General features: G+C 45.5%; 1 protein-coding gene across 1 annotated transcript in view; it reads right to left on the bottom strand.

Moving 5' to 3' along the window:
* Positions 1-20,013, bottom strand: part of TPRG1 (tumor protein p63 regulated 1) — a 171,473-nt gene that overhangs the window by 95,258 nt on the left and 56,202 nt on the right. Inside the window, exon 4 of the mRNA XM_075338514.1 lies at positions 12,607-12,783. Coding sequence (XP_075194629.1) covers positions 12,607-12,783 — 177 coding nt within the window. The remainder of the gene's footprint in view (positions 1-12,606; positions 12,784-20,013) is intronic.

Below are 20,013 nucleotides of genomic sequence, written 5' to 3'. Positions count from 1 at the left end.
TGAATGTGGTCAATAATTATTCAACACATAGGCCATAATAATTCCACTATCCTCTGGAATTCTGTGCCCCAACACGTCCCATCATAAACGGATGTGCTGGGGCACAGAATTCCAGAAGATAAAGGATTCTCGGGAGAAGACTTGCAGACGATTGGGTGAGGAACGCAAGAGTGTGGAGGAGAATAGGAGATCTTGGGAGGACCGGAGATTATATGTTGTAAAATATCAGATTAGTTTAGAGATATATGGGGAGACAGATTATGGACAGCTTTGTAGGTCAATGTTAGTAGCTTGTATTGGATATGTTGAGGAATTGGGAGCAAATGAAGGGATATTCAGAGAGGAAAGGTGGAGGAGCAGTGAGAAGAGAGGTGGATAAGTAGAGCAGAAGAGTTAAGGACAGACTGGAGAGGTGTGAGAGTGTTAGCAGGAAGGCCACAGATAAGAATTTTGCAGTATTCAAGGCAGGAGATGATGACAGCATGCACTAGTATTTTAGAAGATTCAGTGTTGAGGAAAGGACAGATTCCGGAAATATTTTTGAGTTGGAGGAGGCAGGAGTTGGCAAGAGCTTGGATGTGTGGTTTGAAGGACAAGGCAGAGTCAAGAATTACTCCGACGCAGCGGACTTCAGGTAATGGGGTGAGCATGATGTGGTTTATTGTGATAGATCAGGTAGGTAAGTTAGGTGAGATGGAGGAAAGATGATGAGTTCTGTCTGTCTACGTTGAGCATAAGAAGGCGAGAAAAGAAGGAGGATATGGCACTCCGGTATGCTGAACAGCAGAGGTAGATCTGAATGTGTCCAGCATATACTGTAGATGGTACTGGAAGCCATAGGATTTGTTATCCCAGGACAAAAGGGATAGATGGAGAAGAGTAGGCATCCCAAGATATAGCCCTGAGGGACTTCGACAGAGAGAGGATGGGATGAGGAGGTAGTGTGGGAGTTGGAAAGGCTAAATGTGCAGTTACAGAGGGATGTGGAGATCGAGGAGAGGGCAAGGTCTGTGATCCTGAGGGAAGAAAGGATTTGTAGTAGGAGAGAGTGGTTGACTGTGTTGAAGGCAGAGGACAGATCAAGAAGCAGAAGTATAGAGAAATGTCTGTTCGCTTTGGCAGTAAGACAGTAGTTTTGGTTAAGGCAGCATCAGTGGAGTGGTTTCTTTAAGGCAGTACTCACATCAGCGGTATTCTGCCGCAAAACCAGATCCGTCACAAATGCGTTTCAGTTCCATTCACTTCCAATGGACTCGCGGTAAGATGCGGTCACATGTGGTTGTGTGCGTCATACGCAACCGCATGTGACTGTATCTTACCACGAGTCCATTGGAAATGAATGGAACTGAAACGCATTTGTGACTGATCTGGTTTTGCGGCAAAATTCCGCTGATGCAGAAGGGAAGGTACCAGAGTTTAATCATAAGTTCAAGAGCTGGGTTAAGGGTCTGGTAGTGAAGTTGGGGAAGATGTAGGATGGGGTTAAGGGGAACCTGTCATCAGATTTGGCGACTATAAGCTGCAGCCATAACCAGTGGGCTCTTATATACAGCATTCTAACATGCTGTATATAAGAGCAAGGCCGCAGTGTAGAATGTAAAAATAACTTTATAATACTCAACTAATGGGAGGTGCAGTGCAGACCGGTCGGATGGGTGTCTCCATTCTCAGGGTCCGGCGCTTCCTCTTTCGACCATCTTTGTCCTCCTTCTTCGGAAGCCTGGGTGCATGTCGCGTCCTACGTCATCCAGACTATCCGGCATTGAGGTCTAGCGCAGGCTCCCTACCATACTATGTTCTTCCCTGCTCAGGGGAGATCAAAATGCGCCTGCTCAGGACCTCAATGCCGGCTAGTGTGCATGACATAGGAGGCTTCATGCACTCAGGCTTCAGAAGGAGGATAAAGATGGTCAAAAGAAGACGCGCCGGACCCGAGAATGGAGACACCCATCCGACCGGTCTGCACCGCACCAAAACTTTTGTGAGATTCATATGCCAGGGTTGTCTATTGATTTGTTGCATATGCACAAGAGGGGTGACTGAATCAACAGCTGAAGTGAGTGTGACACTGTAGAAAACGGTGGCACTGTCCGTGTCGTGGAGTGAAGATATGGAGGACAGGGGTAGAATAGAGTTGGAAAGTATGAGTGTCTAGGTGTGTGAGGTTTCTGTGGGGGTGTGCTAGCTGCTGGACATGGAAGGGGTAGGAGAGATGGGCAGGTAAAGAGGACACGATGAAAATGTAAGTCGATAGAGGTCAGAAAGGGGTAAAGATGAGGTAGTAAGATTAGAAAGGGAGCAGAGGTGGGTGAAGATAAGGTCTAATGTATCTATGTTTGTGTAGGTTCCTGTAGAGGAGGACTAATTAAGACCGAAGAATGAAGCAAGTGAAAGGAGTTTAGAGGCTGTCAAATGGCGGGTGTCAGTGGGAAAGTTTTAGTCATCCATGATGACAGTGGGAATGTCAGAAGAGAGAAAGTTGTTGAAGCCAGCTAGAGAATTGGACAATAAAGACAGTGGCCGGGCCAGGGATCAGCATAAGACTTCCAGTTTAAGGTTTGTGGGACAGTATATACGGACAGGAGACTGGAGGGGGGATTGAGTTGAAGATGCATTTGTTAGAAAAGAGAAGACCCACTCTTCCACCAAATCTATTGCTAGTGTAAGGCTGCTTTCACACCTCCGTTTTTTCCTGTGCGGCACAATCCGGCACTTTGCAGGAAAAACGCAACTGTTTTTTTTTTTGCTGCCGGTTGCGTTTTTCCTGCATAGACTTTAATTAGTGCCGCATGGGCTTGCGTGCCGTCCGGTTTTTGCTGCATGCGGCAGATTTAGCCGATGCGGCGGCCGGATGGAACGTTGCCTGGCACGTTTTTTTTGTGCGGCAAAAAAAAAAAACCGCATTGCGCCGCATCCGGCCGATGCGGCGCACTTTTCAATGCATGCCTATGGACGCCGGATGCGGCAAAAACCGTATCCGGCCGCCGCATGCGGTTTTTGCCACTGCACATGCTCAGTAGCATGCCGCAAGCGGCAAAAACCGGACGGCTGCATTTAAAAAACGTATGCAAAGGATACGGCTTTTTCGCCGCATCCGTTGCATAGGTTTTAGAGCCGGACTGGCCGACTCTGCACCTACCGGATGTGTGAAAGCAGCCTAAGGAATGTGGGTGAAGGCCATGCAGCAGGGGAGGTTGTGTCAGAGGCTGTCAGCCATTTATTGGTGAGGTCCATGGAGGATAGATTGCGAGAGGTACAGAGGTACAGGAGTCATGCGTGGGGGGGTCAAGGGAATGGGTTTTATATTTGAGAGACCGCGGTTGGTTCTAGTGGGTGTGGATTGATAGGAACAAGAATAATGGGGGTATCAGCTGTGGAGGTCCAGGATGGGGAGATATGTCAGAAGCGGAGAGGAGAAGCAAAGAAAGAGCAAGAAAGTGAAAGAAGGATTGCCCAGATTGTTCTGCGTTTTTGTAGGAGGGATGCGTGTTTGAAAAGCAGGTCACCAGATGAGGTCAGATGGGGAGGTAAAAGGGAGATAAATATTGGTTTTGAGAGTGATGTGAATTCCGGGGCATTTTTGGTATATTTCTGCTGTGCACTAAAGAGCTGCACTGACCTCGGTCATCACAGACTCATATGAAATAGACCAGGTGTGAGCAGGAGGAGCCACAGGAGAGCGGTCAGAGAATCACATCAGGGGATAAATGAAGAGACTGGCGCTAATATGAACATTTTGCTTGGTACATAGCAGGGGAAGCAACTATACAATAAGGAAAGATATAGACAGGTGTGAATTACAATCAATAAGAGAGACTATAGGCATTACCTTTATGTATATCTTACACCACTATGAATAAAATATTACTTCCTTTTCGAGCCTGGAGCATCAGGAAAGAAAAAGCCCTTGCATAGACCCCCAAATTAGCACCTAGGGAAGCTTTAATTAGCAGTTGTGTTAAGGTTGGTGTGTACTATTGTCAAGTACATCTTATAGCCTGAAATATAATTATATTGTGAAGCGACTGGATCAATCCAAACACCTGTACTTAGTAATGCCTAGCGCAGACCGGGGCTGGTATTTGTCCTTGGTGCTCTTGGCATGTGCCGTCATACTCTCTCCCTTAGGCCCTGAGACCTTCTGAGACATTAATAGTATATCGACAGGATATACCATGAAAGTGGGGCAGGCTGGGCATTCCAAAGAAGACATGATGGCGAGTAAGCTGCATGCATGAAGTTAAGAGGGGTTCAATAACTCAGCAGCTAATGGAACTCCAAAACCAGTAAGAAAAGACACTTAAAAAAACTCCATTTTGATTTTTTTTTTCTTCTTACGCCATTTACCAGATTAATTTATTTTATATTTTGATAGAGTAAACTTCTACAAATGCAGCAATACCAAATGTATATATTTTTTATTTCTTAACTTTTAATGGTGGGTGGGTGATTTGAACTTTTACTTTTTTTCATATATTTTTTAAACTTTTCACTGTTTTTGTTAGTCCCCTTTAGAGCCTGTGCGCACACTGCGTCCTGACCAGTGCAGAAAAAAGTGCACCCTATGGCAGACTTGACACTGCGTTTTGACAAAAAGAATGCATCCAAAACGCATGTATTTTGGATGTATTTTACATGCATTTTTGTCAGTGCGGTCCCCCGGCAATTCAGCTCTGCTACATGCCCGTTGACAGCAGACACAGACAGAGCCGGGTGATGAGAATGAACTCGGATGAACTTCACCCGACTTCATTGTCATCCCACGGCTCTGTCTCTGTGTGCTGTCATGAACTCAGATGAACCTCCGAGGTCAGTGCCAGGACACAGGAGTCCGCAGCAGTGACGTCAGAGCTTCACCCGAGTTCACTGACATCGCGCAGCTCTCCCTCTGTGTCACAGCCTGACTTGCAGTCACACGTAAAGGACTCACCTGTGACCGCAAATCACCTAAGTGACTGAAGTGAGCCGCGCGATCAGTGGTGCCGTCACTCATGTTACCCGCGGCCACAGCTGCAGTCCTCCACCTGAGAGCGGTGGCCGCGTTTAGCCTCAATGACAGCATAGCTGATCGCGCGACTCACTTCAGTTGCTGCGTCGAGCTCACAGCTAGCGGTCCTTCTCTATGGCCGCTTGCTTTCAGCTTCCGATGTAGCAGAGCTGAAAGCGTCGTGGAACCTTGTGTGGATTACGTCGGACCTAGAGGTGTTTTTGAGGAGTTAATAAAGTGGTGAAAGAGGGTGTTTTTTGTCTTTTATTTAAAATAAAGGATTTTTCAGTGTTTGTGTTTATTTACTTTCTCTACAGTTTAGTGATCGGGGGGTGTCTCAGTGACGCCTGCCATCACTAAGCTAGGACTTAGTGGCAGCTATGGGTGGCTGCCATTAACGCCTTATTACCCTAATCGCCAGCGCACCAGGGCAATGGGCAGAACCGGGTAGAGTCCTGGAACTGTCGCATCTAATGGATGCGGCTATTCCAGGCAGCTGCTGGCTGATATTTTTAGGATGGGGGGCTCCCCATAATGTGGCGCTCCCCATCCTGAGAATACCGGCCCACAGCTGTGTGGCTTTCTCTTGGCTGGGTATCATTTGGGGAGCGGGCGAACGTTGTTTCTTTTTAATTATTTATTTTACTGCACGATATAGACACGCCCACCGGCAGCTGTGATTGGTTGCAGTGAGACAGCTATCACTCAGCCTGGGGGCGTGTCTGACTGCAACCAATCATAGGCGTCGGTGGGCGAGGGAATCAGGGAATACGATATGGAATAATGAGCGGCCTGCATTTTCAAAAGAGGAGAAGCCGCCACAGTGTGAACGCTGTGCAGCGCCTTGCCGGTGATCGGGAGTGGCGAGTATGAGAGGGGGGTGGGAGGGAGAGACCGACATCGACAGAGAGAGAGAGACCGAAAGAACTGTGTTTGTTATGTCAAATAAACATGTGGATCGCAACAAAAATGCAGTGCAAATGTACTGCTTAGCATTTTGGTAGCTTTTTATAACAACTCATTGATTTCAATGGGTGTAGAACGCTGCCAAAACGCTCAAAAGAAGTGACATGCTGCATTTTTAAATCCAGAGATTTTGTAAAATTTTTGACTTTCAAAACGCTGCGTCCAAAAAAGCATCGTGCCCACGGATTTTGTATGATTCTCATAGACTTTGCTGGGGAAGCAGAACGCATGCATTTTGACAATGTGACGCCGCAGCTTAAAACGCTGCGGAAATGCTAAAAAAACCCGCAACGTGCACACATGGCCTTAGGGACTAGAATCTGCAATCATCTGATCACTTGTTCTATATACAGCAATCCAACAGCATTGATCTATACAGCATAAATCATAGTCTCATATGAACGCCACACACGGGCTGGCTTTCACAGAAGTACCATCATGACAGACACAGGGGTCTTTAGCAGACCCCTGAGTGTCAGGGCAACACAATGGCATCTCACAATTTTGTACTGGGTGAGTAGATGAGGGGCTAGATCAGTGCGCTGCTCTGACAGAGCAGATTAAGTACTGTAATCACAGATTCACAACGGCATTTAACATGTTAACAGCCGCGGGCAGAGCTGGCTGATTATGAAAGCCATCATCTGCCAGGAAAGAGGCAGGTTCAGCGTCTGAGCTTGCATCAAAGACAGGGAGACGACTTATGATGGACATACATAGTCCGTCATAGGTTGCCTAGGGGTTAAAGGAATTTAGTCATGTCAGGAAATAAATATTTATCTATTTTAATAGCATTAAAATCATACTTACTGGAGCAACAGGTACATTAAGAAAATTAACATATCTTCCCTGCAGCCACTTGCTTCCAGTCTTTGAGGTGGTGCATGGAGCAGTGACAGTCACCGCTCGCTACATGGTGAGTGAGCTGTAATCACTACCCAGCACACTGATTGACAGCTGGCTCTACAGCGTGCATGTATAAAGCAGGAAGTGAATCAAATATCTGGTGAGTGATTACCACCGTGCTCACTGTGTAGGGACTGTAAATCGCTCCCTGCCTCAGCCTCTGATTGAAGGCCAGCAGCTACAAGGAGGATAGATGTTTATTTTCTCCCTGTAGCTGCATTTCCAATAAAGAAGACAGGCATGATTTTAATGCTATTCACCTGCAGATTAATCCATACATGCAGGTAAACGGCTTTTACCAACATGACAGGTTCCATTTAAATATCAAAAAATGGGATAAATAGATTTCCTTCTAATTGAAATGTCTCTGGCAGTGTACAGAAGTGAAGGGGTCAATATCATAACTTCTATAGAAATTGAGTTAGAATTGATTAATAATAGATCTATTGTGTTACTCTGCAGCATGGATATTGTACACATATCCGTTATGCACACTCTGTACAGCACATACACATCACTACTGCATGTACTGTATATATGCACATGTCGCGGGCGGAGGAGGGGACACTGCGCTCTCCCACTGCTCGGGTCCGGCCGCTGCTGCTGCGGCTGATGCTCGGTGGTGGCTCGAGTGGTGGGCCGGATCCCGGGGACTCGAGCGGCGTTCCTCGCCCGTGAGTGAAAAGGGTGGGGATTGATTCTGGGGATTTGAGATTGTCCGTGATGCCACCCACGGTTGTGGTGAGGTTGTGACACCACCGCTGCTCTGGATGGGGATCCCGGAAGCGATGGCAGGGAGCAGCCTGGGTGTTAGTTCTCCCCTCCGTGGGTAGGGGGTTGGTTGTCCCGGGGCCCGGTGATGGGGTAGGGATGGATTGCAGGCGGGTTACGGGGCCTGGTGAGGTGCAGGGTCGCGGGGGCAGCGCTGTGCCGCACGGCACGGTGGTACTCACTCAGCCAATGATGTACACAGAGTCTCCGGTAAAACAAACGGCTGGATGGATGGGTCCCACAGACGGCTGCGGTGTTTCTTCTCCCGGCAGGTTGATGGTGACTGCCTTTCCCTGCACCTGTGTAGTGTAACGGTTCCAATGGGTTCCCACCGGTAACCCGCTCCCCAGCTTGAAGGTTGCTGAAGGAGCCCTTTTTGCCCGCAGGCTCTGGCCCTGGGAACTTTAGCCTTGGCGGTGACTGTGTTTCCCTCTCTCGGTTGGGCTGTTGCCTTCTGTTGGGACTTGGCTGCTGGGAAACCCAGGAGGTTCCCTTCGCTAACGGATATGGCAAATTCACGGCGACTCCTAGCCTTGCCGGGGTCCGTAAGCCCCTGCCGGATGGTGCTGGCTTCTCTTTGCGTACCGGTCCGGTACCGCCGGGCCACCGCCCGTCCACGGTCCTTACGGCTAGCTCCAATAAGCCTCTCCTGCAGACGGTCACCACCGTCTGCCAACCTTGCTGATCCGTCCGGGCCACACACCCGGACCAACTTCAGGCTCCTCAACTACCACTTCCCTCCTCTCACTTTCACTTCCCAACTAAAACTGATCTCCTTTACTTTTCCCGCCTGCAAGACTGTGAACTCCTCGGTGGGCGGGACCAACCGCCTGGCCCACCCCCTGGTGTGAACATCAGCCCCTAGAGGAAGGCAACAAGGGTTTTTGTCTGACTTCGGTGTGCCTGACCGGGAGTGTGGGGTGTGTTGGTGTTGTGCTGTGACGACCTGGCTTGTCCAGGGCGCCACATTCACACAGCTCTGCTAAATTCACAAACACAGCTTTGCTAAATACATATGTGTATATACCATCATAATTTGAAATTCCTTTCAGGACCCGAGACTGATCCTTCAACTAATCTGGAGTTGATATGCAGGCCCTGGTATCGTCCTCTCCTACCCTGCACTGATCAGACTGACAGCTGTGGGGGAGAGATAATGCTGCATAGTCCTCTCAGTAATTGGGAAGGCCTCAGTGTCAGTGTTCTGAGTAATAGGAATTTACTCCGGACTATAGGGCCATGTGCACACTGAGTATTTGGTGAGTTTTTTATCTCAGTATTTGTAATCCAAAACCAGGAGTGGGTAATGAATACAGAAGTGGTGCCGTGTTTCTATTCTACTTTTCCTCTGATTCTTTCACTCCTGGTTTTATCTTAAAACTACTGAGGTAAAAAACTCCCCAAATACTCAGTGGCCGAAGACTTTCCAAAAAGTGAATATTAAACAGAAATGAAAGGGTTAACACTACGCTGCCATCCAGGAACAAAACTTCAAAGGTTCATTGCAGATCAGAAGTGATTTTTATGCGTTTCGGAGCAGGAAAGCTCCTTCTTCAGGATGAAAATCACAGAAACACAAGTGAAAAAATAACAGGTCTGCGTGAGCCAGAATCCTTGCTGGTTAGTAGAAGATCAAAAACTGATTTCATGCAATAAAATGCAAATTAATTATTTAAAAAATACACAATGTGAATTTTTTATTCTGTTATTCACAGTTGAAGTGTACCTATGATAAAAATTACAGTCCTCTTTGTAGATGGGAAAACTTGCAAAATTGTTAGTGTATCCAATACTTATTTTCCCCACTGTAGCTGGTGAATAAAGGATCCTTAGGCTATGTGCCAACGGGACAATGTACCCGCGGATTTTGCTGCGGAAAACCTGCAGATTTATCTGGATTTTCTAGATAAATCCGCAGGTTCTAGCAAGTACAAACACTCCCCATGTTATCCTATGGGATTTGGAGAGTGCTGTATCAATGCTGCGATATGTGTGGCTGCGGAATATGCTGCGGATGTCTCGCAGCCACAAGTAACTGCATGTCAATTATTCATGCGGAAATATCTGCAGAATTCCCGCTCCTCCACTATGGAGATAGTGGCCGGGACTTCTGCAGGTATTTCCGCACTTCTCCTGCAGGTTTACCGCAACAAAAATGCTCGTAACCCGCAGAAATGGATAGATGTGGATTCTGGGGAGCAGCTGCGGGAAACCTGCGGCAAATTCCGCGGGTACATTGTCCCGTGGGCACATAGCCTGAAGGGGGCTTCATACGCAACGACATCGCTAACAAGATGTCGTTGGGGTCACGAAATTCATGACGCACATCCGGCCTCGTTAGCGACGTCGTTGCATGTGACACGTACGAGCGACCGCTAACAATAAAAAAATACTCACCTTATCGTTGACACGTCGTTCATTTCCATAAAATCGTTGCTGTTGCAGGATGTAGGTTGTTCATCGTTCCTGAGGCAGCACACATCGCTACGTGTGACACCCGGGAACGACGAACAGCATCGTACCTGTGTCCAGCCAGCAACGAGGTGGGAGTGACGATCCTGCGGCTCCTCTCCACCCCTCAGCTTCTAATGGACGCCTGCCGTGTGACGTCGCTGTGACGCTGCAGGAACCACCCCCTTAGAAAGGAGGCTGTTCGCCGCCCACAGCGACGTCGCTAGCAAAGTAAGTAGTGTGACGGACACTAGCGATATTGTGCGCCACGGGCAACGATTTGCCCGTGACGCACAAACGACGGGGGCGGGTGCTTTCACGAGAGACATTGCTAGCGATGTCGCTGCGTGTAAAGCCTCCTTTACTCTTTCACTATTTGGATTTTCGATAGGAAGCTATGCCAGTTTCCTTGAGGGAGATTTTCATCCAATAAGGCAGTGCTGCTGCTTTTCTGGATTTTTATGTATGTACATATATAAACACATAAATATCTGCCTGGCACAGGCCAGTTACTAATATCAATACTATACATTTGTGAACTATTCAGAAATATGAACCTGTCCACATGTCACACGAATAGTTGGCTTCTTTGCTGTTATACCTATACCACTTAATGTAAGCAATTCTTTATGAATTTTAAAATATTCTTATTCCTCTAGAAGAACCCATATAAAATACACAGATCTCAAGTATTACACTTAGTGCAGTAAAAAATTACATCAATAATTTCATTGTAAAACATGAATTCCAAAAATTAGAATTTGATAGGTTCCTGCACTTGTTTTCACCTTTTAAGGGAACCAATCACCAGGATTTTTGTATATAACTAAAAGCCAGTGCTATACTGACACTATCAGGCTGATTCTATACATACCTGTAGTGGTCAGCTCGGATGTTTAGGTTTTGAAATCCAAGACATTTATAAAATCGGCAGCTTCTTGAGTGACAGCAGCTAAGCATCAGATATCGGGAGGGGGGTATTCATAGCTATCCCCTCCCCGTTAGAATTAGCATAAGTATTATATAATACATTTCACTTTTCTCTACCAGGACCTGTGTGAGGTCATACCCATGTGACCAGGAGGGGTGTTGCTTCCTGGTATCAGCTTTGTTGGCTGAGGCCCCACCCCTTCTGGTCACATGGGTATGACCTCACACAGGTCCTGGTAGAGAAAAGTGAAATTAATTATATAATACTTATGCTAATTCTAACAGGGGGAGGGGATAACTATGAATTCCCCCCTAGCTATTATCTGATCCTCAGCTGCTGTCACTCAAGAAGCTGCCGATTTTATAAACTTTACTTTCTTGGATTTCAAAACTTATATATCCAAACTCACCACTACAGGTATGTATAGAATCAGCCTGATAGTGCCAGTATAGCACTGACTTTTAGTTATATACGAAAATCTTGGTGATTGGTTCCCTTTAAAGAGGTTGTACACTACTTTTACAGTGATGGCCTATCCTTACCATAGGTCATCAATGTCTGATCGGCCAGGGTCCGACGCCCCGCCAATCATCTTTTCTCGGTCCAGGTCACCAGAAATGCTCAGTTCCAGAGCTGCTCCGTGTTCTGATAGTGGTCACAGCTGGATACTGCACATGCGCCTCCCATTCAGATCAATAGGAGGTGGATGTGCAGTAACCGATTGCGAACGATATCAGAAGACGGAGCAGCTCCTGAACTGAGCATTTCCGGCTGCGTGCTGTATCGAAAACAGCTGATCGGCGAAGGTGCCGGGCGTCTGACCCCAGCCGATCAGACATCCCAAGAATAGGCCATCAATGTAAAAGTACAGGACAACCTCTTTAAGGTCCCTATAGGTGTTTAACGAGATATTTTAAGAAAAATTCCAGCATATGGTGCTGTATCTCGCCCCATAAACATTGTTGCTGGACCAGGGCATAGTGTGGATTTTAGTGCCAGCTCTTCTCTAACTCCTGTACTGATTTTATCAGTGACTTCAGAGTGAAGTGATCAGTGCTGAGGACAAGGGGAGGAGCACAGGAGTTTGAAAAGTGGAGAAAAAAAGAAGCATTATTCAGTATATATATATATTTATACAGTAAAGTTTCTTATCTTTGATTGTCTATTGATTCATTGCATAGAAGTGAAATGATGTTTACTCTGGAACGCTGATCCAATTCAGATAGTTTAGTTCCATATTTATGTCTGTTCCCAGTAAACAAACACAGCTGCTTCCATCTTTCAGTGGTAATCGGGCTCTGCAATTTCACAGCATGCAGCTCTGGTGGTGCTGGTCCTGCTCTATAATGCACGCAGAATAAAAGGTCTACTTTATCTGTCAGGTGCACAATGCACCTATATATTACGGCTTTGTGAGCGATATACACTCTCAACATTTCGATAAAAGCTATTAAGAAAATTGCTAACAGACTTCAGGCCTCTCAGTGGGAAACAGCGAGTAAACAGGTAGGCACAATGAGAACCAATGCTGCCATACAGGGTAGGGAAGGCCCACATACATCCCATGTCTTATTTATGTTAACCACCCACTTACTTGTCCAAGGACTTCTGTGGAAATATGAAGGGACCGCGACATATTCGGTCTACGAAGTTCAGAGGAACCTTCTGGATTTGTTGGCAGCACAACATGATAAAGTCATACTTGCAGATAAACAGGTTATTGGCTGTTAAGAGAACCACACGTTCCTTTTCATTGTTCCAATGATCAATTCTGTGCGAGATAAAAGCAATAAATGCATCAGATTTACTGGTTTATGAGCATCATTAAATGTGGCAATAAAAAGAACACGAGACGCGCATTCTGCAGTTTGACCACAAGGTGGCAGCATTTTGTTAATCTAAATAACCCAACATGGTGCCAGCTTTTTAATTTGACATTATGGAGATTATTCATTCTGAAAACTTGTTAAAAAATATCTCCCATCTGGATTATGAACAAAACTGCAAAACCTAACAAGTTTCTGTGAGTGGCTGTCTTCATTTAGAAAGATTCTGACAGCCCACGAGAATGTGAAAATAAGAAAAAAATATCATGGATGCAGCTTTTTAACTGGGAAGAAAAATGTAAGTATTCAACACATAACCAGACTTACATGAGGAGAGACATAATGCGGGTACATCGACGACTAAAGCATATTTATAGGAAATAGGTCTCAAGCGAGAGCCCTACTACTACTGTGTATGTAGGGGACTTGTATCATTGCCAGAAATGCCACTACACCATGACCCAAACTGCTGACATACCAGGCACTGTTGTAAGATCCAACACATTAGAATGTTATTATGGGGAGACCTTGTGTCAGGGTGGCATTGTTATGGCCAAGTGTCAGGGTGCCAGTGTTATGGCCAAGTGTCAGGGTGCCACTGTTATAGGCAAGTGTCAGGGTGCCACTGTTATAGGCAAGTGTCAGGGTGCCACTGTTATAGGCAAGTGTCAGGGTGCCACTGTTATAGGCAAGTGTCAGGGTGCCACTGTTATAGGCAAGTGTCAGGGTGCCACTGTTATGGACAAGTGTCAGGGTGCCAGTGTTATGGACAAGTGTCAGGGTGCCAGTGTTATGGACAAGTGTCAGGGTGCCAGTGTTATGGCCAAGTGTCAGGGTGCCAGTGTTATGGCCAAGTGTCAGGGTGCCAGTGTTATGGCCAAGTGTCAGGGTGCCAGTGTTATGGCCAAGTGTCAGGGTGCCAGTGTTATGGCCAAGTGTCAGGGTGCCAGTGTTATGGCCAAGTGTCAGGGTGCCAGTGTTATGGCCAAGTGTCAGGATGCCATTGTTATAGCCAAATGTCAGGGTGCCACTGTTCTAGCCAAGTGTCAGGGTGCCACTGCTATAGCCAAGTGTCAGGGTACCACTGTTATAGCCAAGTGTCGGGGTGCCACTGTTATAGCCAAGTGTCAGGGTGCCACTGTTATAGCCAAGTGTCGGGGTGCCACTGTTATAGCCAAGTGTCGGGGTGCCACTGTTATAGCCAAGTGTCGGGGTGCCACTGTTATAGCCAAGTGTCGGGGTGCCACTGTTATAGCCAAGTGTCGGGGTGTCGTAGTCTCAGAGTGATATAGTTGTGGCCAAGTCTGAAAGTGAGAGCAGCATAATGTAGGGGCAGAGGCCATGATTCCAGTGATGTGTCACTTACTGGTCTGCTTAGTGTAGTTTTGATAAAATTACTGTTTAATCAGCAGTATATAATCATTAGAGGGCTACTTGGCGTGCTGCCAGGTAGTCCAGCATATTCATGAGCTCTAACCAAAAAAAATGCATCTTCAAATACAGCAAGTGTGAACAGGTGCTTGTTGCTAAAACTAAACGAAACACAGACAAATTGTTTTTTGCAGTATATATTTGAGGTGTAAATAGCCTCCTATTCTGACTGTGCTGTCTGCCCATCACCTATAGAGTGGTTTTAAAGGGAATCTGTCACCAGATTTGGTGACTATAAGCTGCGGCCACCACCAGTGGGCTCTTATATACAGCATTCTAACATGCTGTATATAAGAGCCCAGGCCGCTGTATAGATCGTAAAAATTACTTTATATTACTCACCTAACAGTCGATGCGATGTAGACTGGTCAGTTGGGTGTCTCCGTTCTCAGAGTCCGGCGCCTCCTCTTTCGGCCATCTTTGTCCTCCTCCTTCTGAAGTCTGGGTGCATGACACGTCCTACGTCATGTACACAGGCCAACATAGAGGTCCTGCACAGGCGCACTACAATACTTTGATCTGCCGTGAGCTCATAAAGTGATTTTTACGTTCTACACAGCGGCCTGGGCTCTTATATACAGCATGTTAGAATGCTGTATATAAGAGCTCACTGGTGGTGGAAGCAGCTTATGGCCCCAAATCTAGTGACTGGTTCCCTTTAATTAGTGCTAGATCCTAACTGCCCATATATTGTAGACTTTTAACCCAGGAGAGGCATGACCCTAGTATAGGGTGCCCTCAGAGAAAGGTCACTTTGCCATGGTTGATGGGCATACAAGAATTGGACAATTTTTGTGCTAGGAACCATCATTTTTCTAAATATATTTTATACAGCATGAATGCAGTATAAATTTCATATATTCTATGTTTGCATATGTCCTGGCAAAGTGCTGCTTTCTTTGTGTTTAATATTCATGAGCTCTATATAACTGTGACACATCGTTGGAATCAGGGTCTCTGTCTCTACATTAGGCTGCTCTAAAATGCGGTAGCAAAAATTCAGTGACAGATTGCCTACAACCAGAATGACACAAGAACAAAGTGATGTCTCTTTTCCCACCCTATCGACAGGGCTTTGGAGTCGGAGTCTGAGTCGGTATGAAATGGACCGACTCAGACTCCTAAAATATATAATAAATTGGGGGCAGTAGTGCAATGCAGAATGTGCTGAATATTTTTTCATAGGAATTTGGGAAAGTTATGAAATGTCCTATAAATGGCTGTTCTATTCCTGAGGCTACATTCACACACAGCGTTTTTGCTGCGTTTTTTGAGGATACATTCTTCAGCTGCAAAAGCAGATCAGCTTTTTAAAAAAAACCGCATCACCTGAAAGGTTTTTAAGCTCATAGATAATGCTTTCAATAGCAAAAGCAGATTAGAAAAACACCACAAACTGACTGCTCATTCTTTGTGAGGATCCGTTTTTGAGCACAAAAAAACGAATCCTCACAAAACTGTGTCTGAATGTCATATCTTGAAACCCATTGACTTTGCTGAGATGCCCAGAGTCACTGCAAAAAACGGATCCGCAAAAACACAGTGTGTGCATGTATGTAGCCTGAGGATCTAGGCTTTGTCTTAGCTGAAATAAGTCGGTGCTGCACTTGAGCACCAGTGAAGCTCCTCCTCTACAGGCAAGGGTAAAAAGTAACCACACCCCGAAAGAAGGAAGGCCGCACTCATCTCAGAATTGCTAGAGTGAACAGGATAACAAGATTAAGGGAATTACTTCTTAAACTAAACTCTGTGCAGAATTATTAGGCAAATGAGTATTTTGATCACATGATACTTTTTATTTATGTTGTCCTACTCCAAGCTGTATAGGCTTGAGAGCCAACTACCAATTAAGTAAATCAGGTGATGTGCATCTCTGTATGAGGAGGGGTGGGGTGTAATGACATCAACACCCTAAATAAGGGGTGCTTCATTATTAGGCAACTTTCTTTCCCTTAGCAAAATGTTTCAGAAGAGAGATTTGACGGGTTCTGAAAAGTCCAAAATTGTGAGAGGGAAGCAGCAGTCTTGAAATTGCCAAACTTTTGAAGCGTGTTCACCGAACAATCAAGCGTTTCATGGCAAATAGCCAACAAGTTGGGCAAAAAAGGCACAAAATAACTTCCCATGAATTGAGGAAAATCAAGCGTGAAGCTGCCTAGATGCCATTTGCCACCAGTTTGACCATATTTCAGAGCTGCAACGTTACTGGAGTATCAAAAAGCCCAAGGTGTGCCAAACTCAGGGACATGGGCAAGGTAAGGAAGGCTGAAAAACGACCACCTTTGAACAAGAAACATAAGATAAAACGTCAAGACTGGGCCAAGAAATATCTTAAGAATGATTTTTCAAAGGTTTTATGGACTGATGAAATGAGAGTGACTCTTGATGGGCAATATGGATGGGCCAGAGGCTGGATCAGTAAAGGGCAGAGAGCTCCACTCTGACTCAGAAGCCAGCAAGGTGGAGGTCGGGTACTGGTATGGGCTGGTATCATCAAAGATGAACTTGTGGGATCTTTTCAGGTTGAGAATGGAGTGAAGCTCAACTCCCAGACCTACTGCCAGTTTCTGGAAGACAACTTCTTCAAGCAATGGTACAGGAAGAAGTCGGTATCGGTCAAGAAAAACATGATTTTGATGCAGGACAATGCTCCATCACATGCATCCAACTACTCCACAGCGTGGCTGGTCAGTAAAGGTCTAAAAGATGAAAAAATAATGACATGGCCCCCATGTTCACCTGATCTGAACCCCATAGAGAACCTGTGGTCCCTCATAAAATGTAAGATCTGCAGGGAGGGAAAACAGTACACCTCTCGGAACAGTGTCTGGGAAGCTGTGGTGGCTGCTGCATGCAATGTTGATCGTAAACAGATCAAGCAATGACAGAATCTATGGATGGTAGGCTGTTGAGTGTCATCATAAAGAAAGGTGGCTATATTGGTCACCAATTTTTTGGGGTTTTGTTTTTGCATGTCAGAAATGTTTATTTCTAAATTTTGTGCAGTTATATTGGTTTACCTGGTGAAAATAAACGAGTGAGATGGGAATATATTTGGTTTTTATTAAGCTGCCTAATAATTCTGCACAGTAATAGTTACCTGCACAAACGGATAGCCTCCTAAGATAGCCAAATCTAAAAAAAATCCACTCCAACTTCCAAAAATATTAAGCTTTGATATTTATGAGTCTTTTGGGCTCATTGAGAACATAGTTGTTGATGAATAATAAAAAAAAATCCTCTAAAATACAACTTGCCTAATAATTCTGCACACTGTGTATTTAAACTTTCAATAAACTGTGCATAAATCAATAGTCCAGTATACTGTATGTTCTCTCTGGATGCTTGTTTGTTTTTTCTTTGAGCTCATGTACGTTTGGGAGGATAGCTTATACATACAATATACAGGGAAAATACAGCAGGACTTATTGTATCATAAAAATGATTAAATGTCTGATGTTCACATTGTACTACAATACATTTTTCACTTAAATATTAGCAATATATGTGGGAGTCGGTGCAAGGGAAATTGAGGAGTCGGAGTCGCAGGTTTGGCTTACAGACTCCACATCCCTGCCTATCGATGGACTGAAGTGTGTGATACTAGACTGAACCTACTGTAGTTTTGTTTTAAGAAACTTTTTTTTGGCAATTGCGTAGATCAGCGCAAATAGATCAGAGGAGGAACTGGGCAGCAGAAGAAAATTGGACATAAAACGTGTATTGCTTGTTTGCCATGAAGTTAAATCAGGCATCCTGAAACCTAACAACTTTTTAAAACAGTTTGTAAAGGGAGCCTGTCATCAGCGTTTACCTCCAGAAGGTGTTAGGAACACTTTATCAGCCTCCTAATACCCCCTTTATTGATGCTTGTATTAACCTTAAATCCTAAACACAAGTATTTGAAAATGTAGTTTGTCTTTAGTCTTCCTGTTACCGGACTAGTCAGGGAACGCTGACAGTCAGATCCACTGCGCGGAGTTAGCACACCCATCCCGGTGTATAGAAGTACAGCAGAAAAGAGGAGAAGATGGACGGCTTCTTCTCCGACACAGGGAGACTGGATCCCGCCTCGGTGATGTCGGGTCAACTTCCAATTCTGGAACTAAACATGATATCACCAAACATCAGAGGCCGCAGCAGCCCGGATCACGTGATGGGATGAGCGGACAGCGATAGCATCGCTCACAGGCTGAATAGGAAAAAGAAGGTGTTTAGAAAAAGTTTTCTTCCTCTGCTTTAAATCGACGTGGCTACTATACTTTGTAGTGGACCACCTCTACGTTTCTGCACAGTATCCTAAAGAGACGATAAACCCGTTGTGTGATGACAAGTAAATACTATGGGTCACATTTGGTACACCAGTTATGTAATGTGTACACTTGTTGAGTAATACAGCACAAACATGGTGTAATCACATTCATCTACCTCTGCTGTGTCAAGGCAATGCTGCTCTTCAGAACTCTGATAAAGAACCGGCCTGGGTGCATCCCTGTGAAATATTAATGAGCGGGGAGCCCAGTCTGCCAAGTCTTCTATTTATTTTACTGGCATGGACAGACTTCAATGACACAGACTCAAGTTAAAATGACATAGGACCCTATAAAGTCCTGAGATTTAGCTGGCAAATGCTGACTGCTATTTCTTTTCCAATGCTAGCTGACCATCTACTAACAGTTTTTACTTGGTATAAGCAGGAGCAGTTCTTCGGGTCAGCTCAAAGGGGCATCTTCATACCACTTATTCCACAGGAGCTGATGAGCGAACTACGAAAACCACAAAGGGATATGGGATAAACGTCGTTTAAGACAAAAAGACGTTCACTGGACAAATTAACGGCGACATGGCAATTTTTGATCCAAGTTAAAGATCCTAGTCTTTGGGTCTGTGAAAATCACTGAGAGCACACAGATAGCATCAGTGTGAAATCCATGGGATGTTCGTCAAGAGGACCTTTCACCAAATTTTACATGTGCTGGGCACAAAATGTAATGGTGGCTGCAGAGCATCATACAACTATTTTGTTTTTAATTTCGCCTCTACGTTGTGGAGATATTAACAATCTAAGTATTTTGCGCCTAATAAGTTAACTTTAGTTAAGGCCAAGTGGGTGTTTTCGCTCAGGGGATGTAGTTCTCCTCTAAGGCCTCATTCACACATCAGTATTTTTGCCTCCGTGTTTGCTTGCCAAATCCAGGCGACATGCAGAGAAAAACTATAAAGTAAGGGCTCATGCGCACACTGCGTCCTGACTAGTGCAGAAATAAATGCACCCTCTGGCAGACTTGACGCTGCATTTTGACAAAAAGAATTCCTCCAAAACGCATGTATTTTGGTTGCATTTTGCGTGCAGTTTACATGCGTTTTGGATGCATTTTTGTCAGTGCGGTCGCCTGGCAATTTAGCTCTGCTACATGCCCGCTGACAGCAGACACAGACAAAGCCGGGCGATGAGAATGAACTCGGATGAACTTCACCCGACTTCATTGTCATCCTGCGGCTCTGTCTCTGTGTGCTTTCATGAACTCAGATGAACCTCCGAGGTCAGAGCCAGGACACTGGAGTCCGCAGCAGTGACGTCAGAGCTTCCCCTGAGTTCACTGACATCGCGCGTCTCTCTCTCTCTGTGTCGCAGCCTGATTTGAGATCGCAAATCCCCTGAGTGACTGCAGTGAGCAGCGCGATCAGCGGTGCCATCACTCAGGTGACCCGCGGCCACAGCTGGAGTCCTCCACCTGAGAGCG

Source organism: Anomaloglossus baeobatrachus, chromosome 3 (genome assembly GCF_048569485.1).
Source record: "Anomaloglossus baeobatrachus isolate aAnoBae1 chromosome 3, aAnoBae1.hap1, whole genome shotgun sequence".
Taxonomy (NCBI): Eukaryota; Metazoa; Chordata; class Amphibia; order Anura; family Aromobatidae; genus Anomaloglossus; species Anomaloglossus baeobatrachus.
Note: the sequence above shows the minus strand (reverse complement) of the source record. Positions and strands in the feature narration are given on the sequence as shown.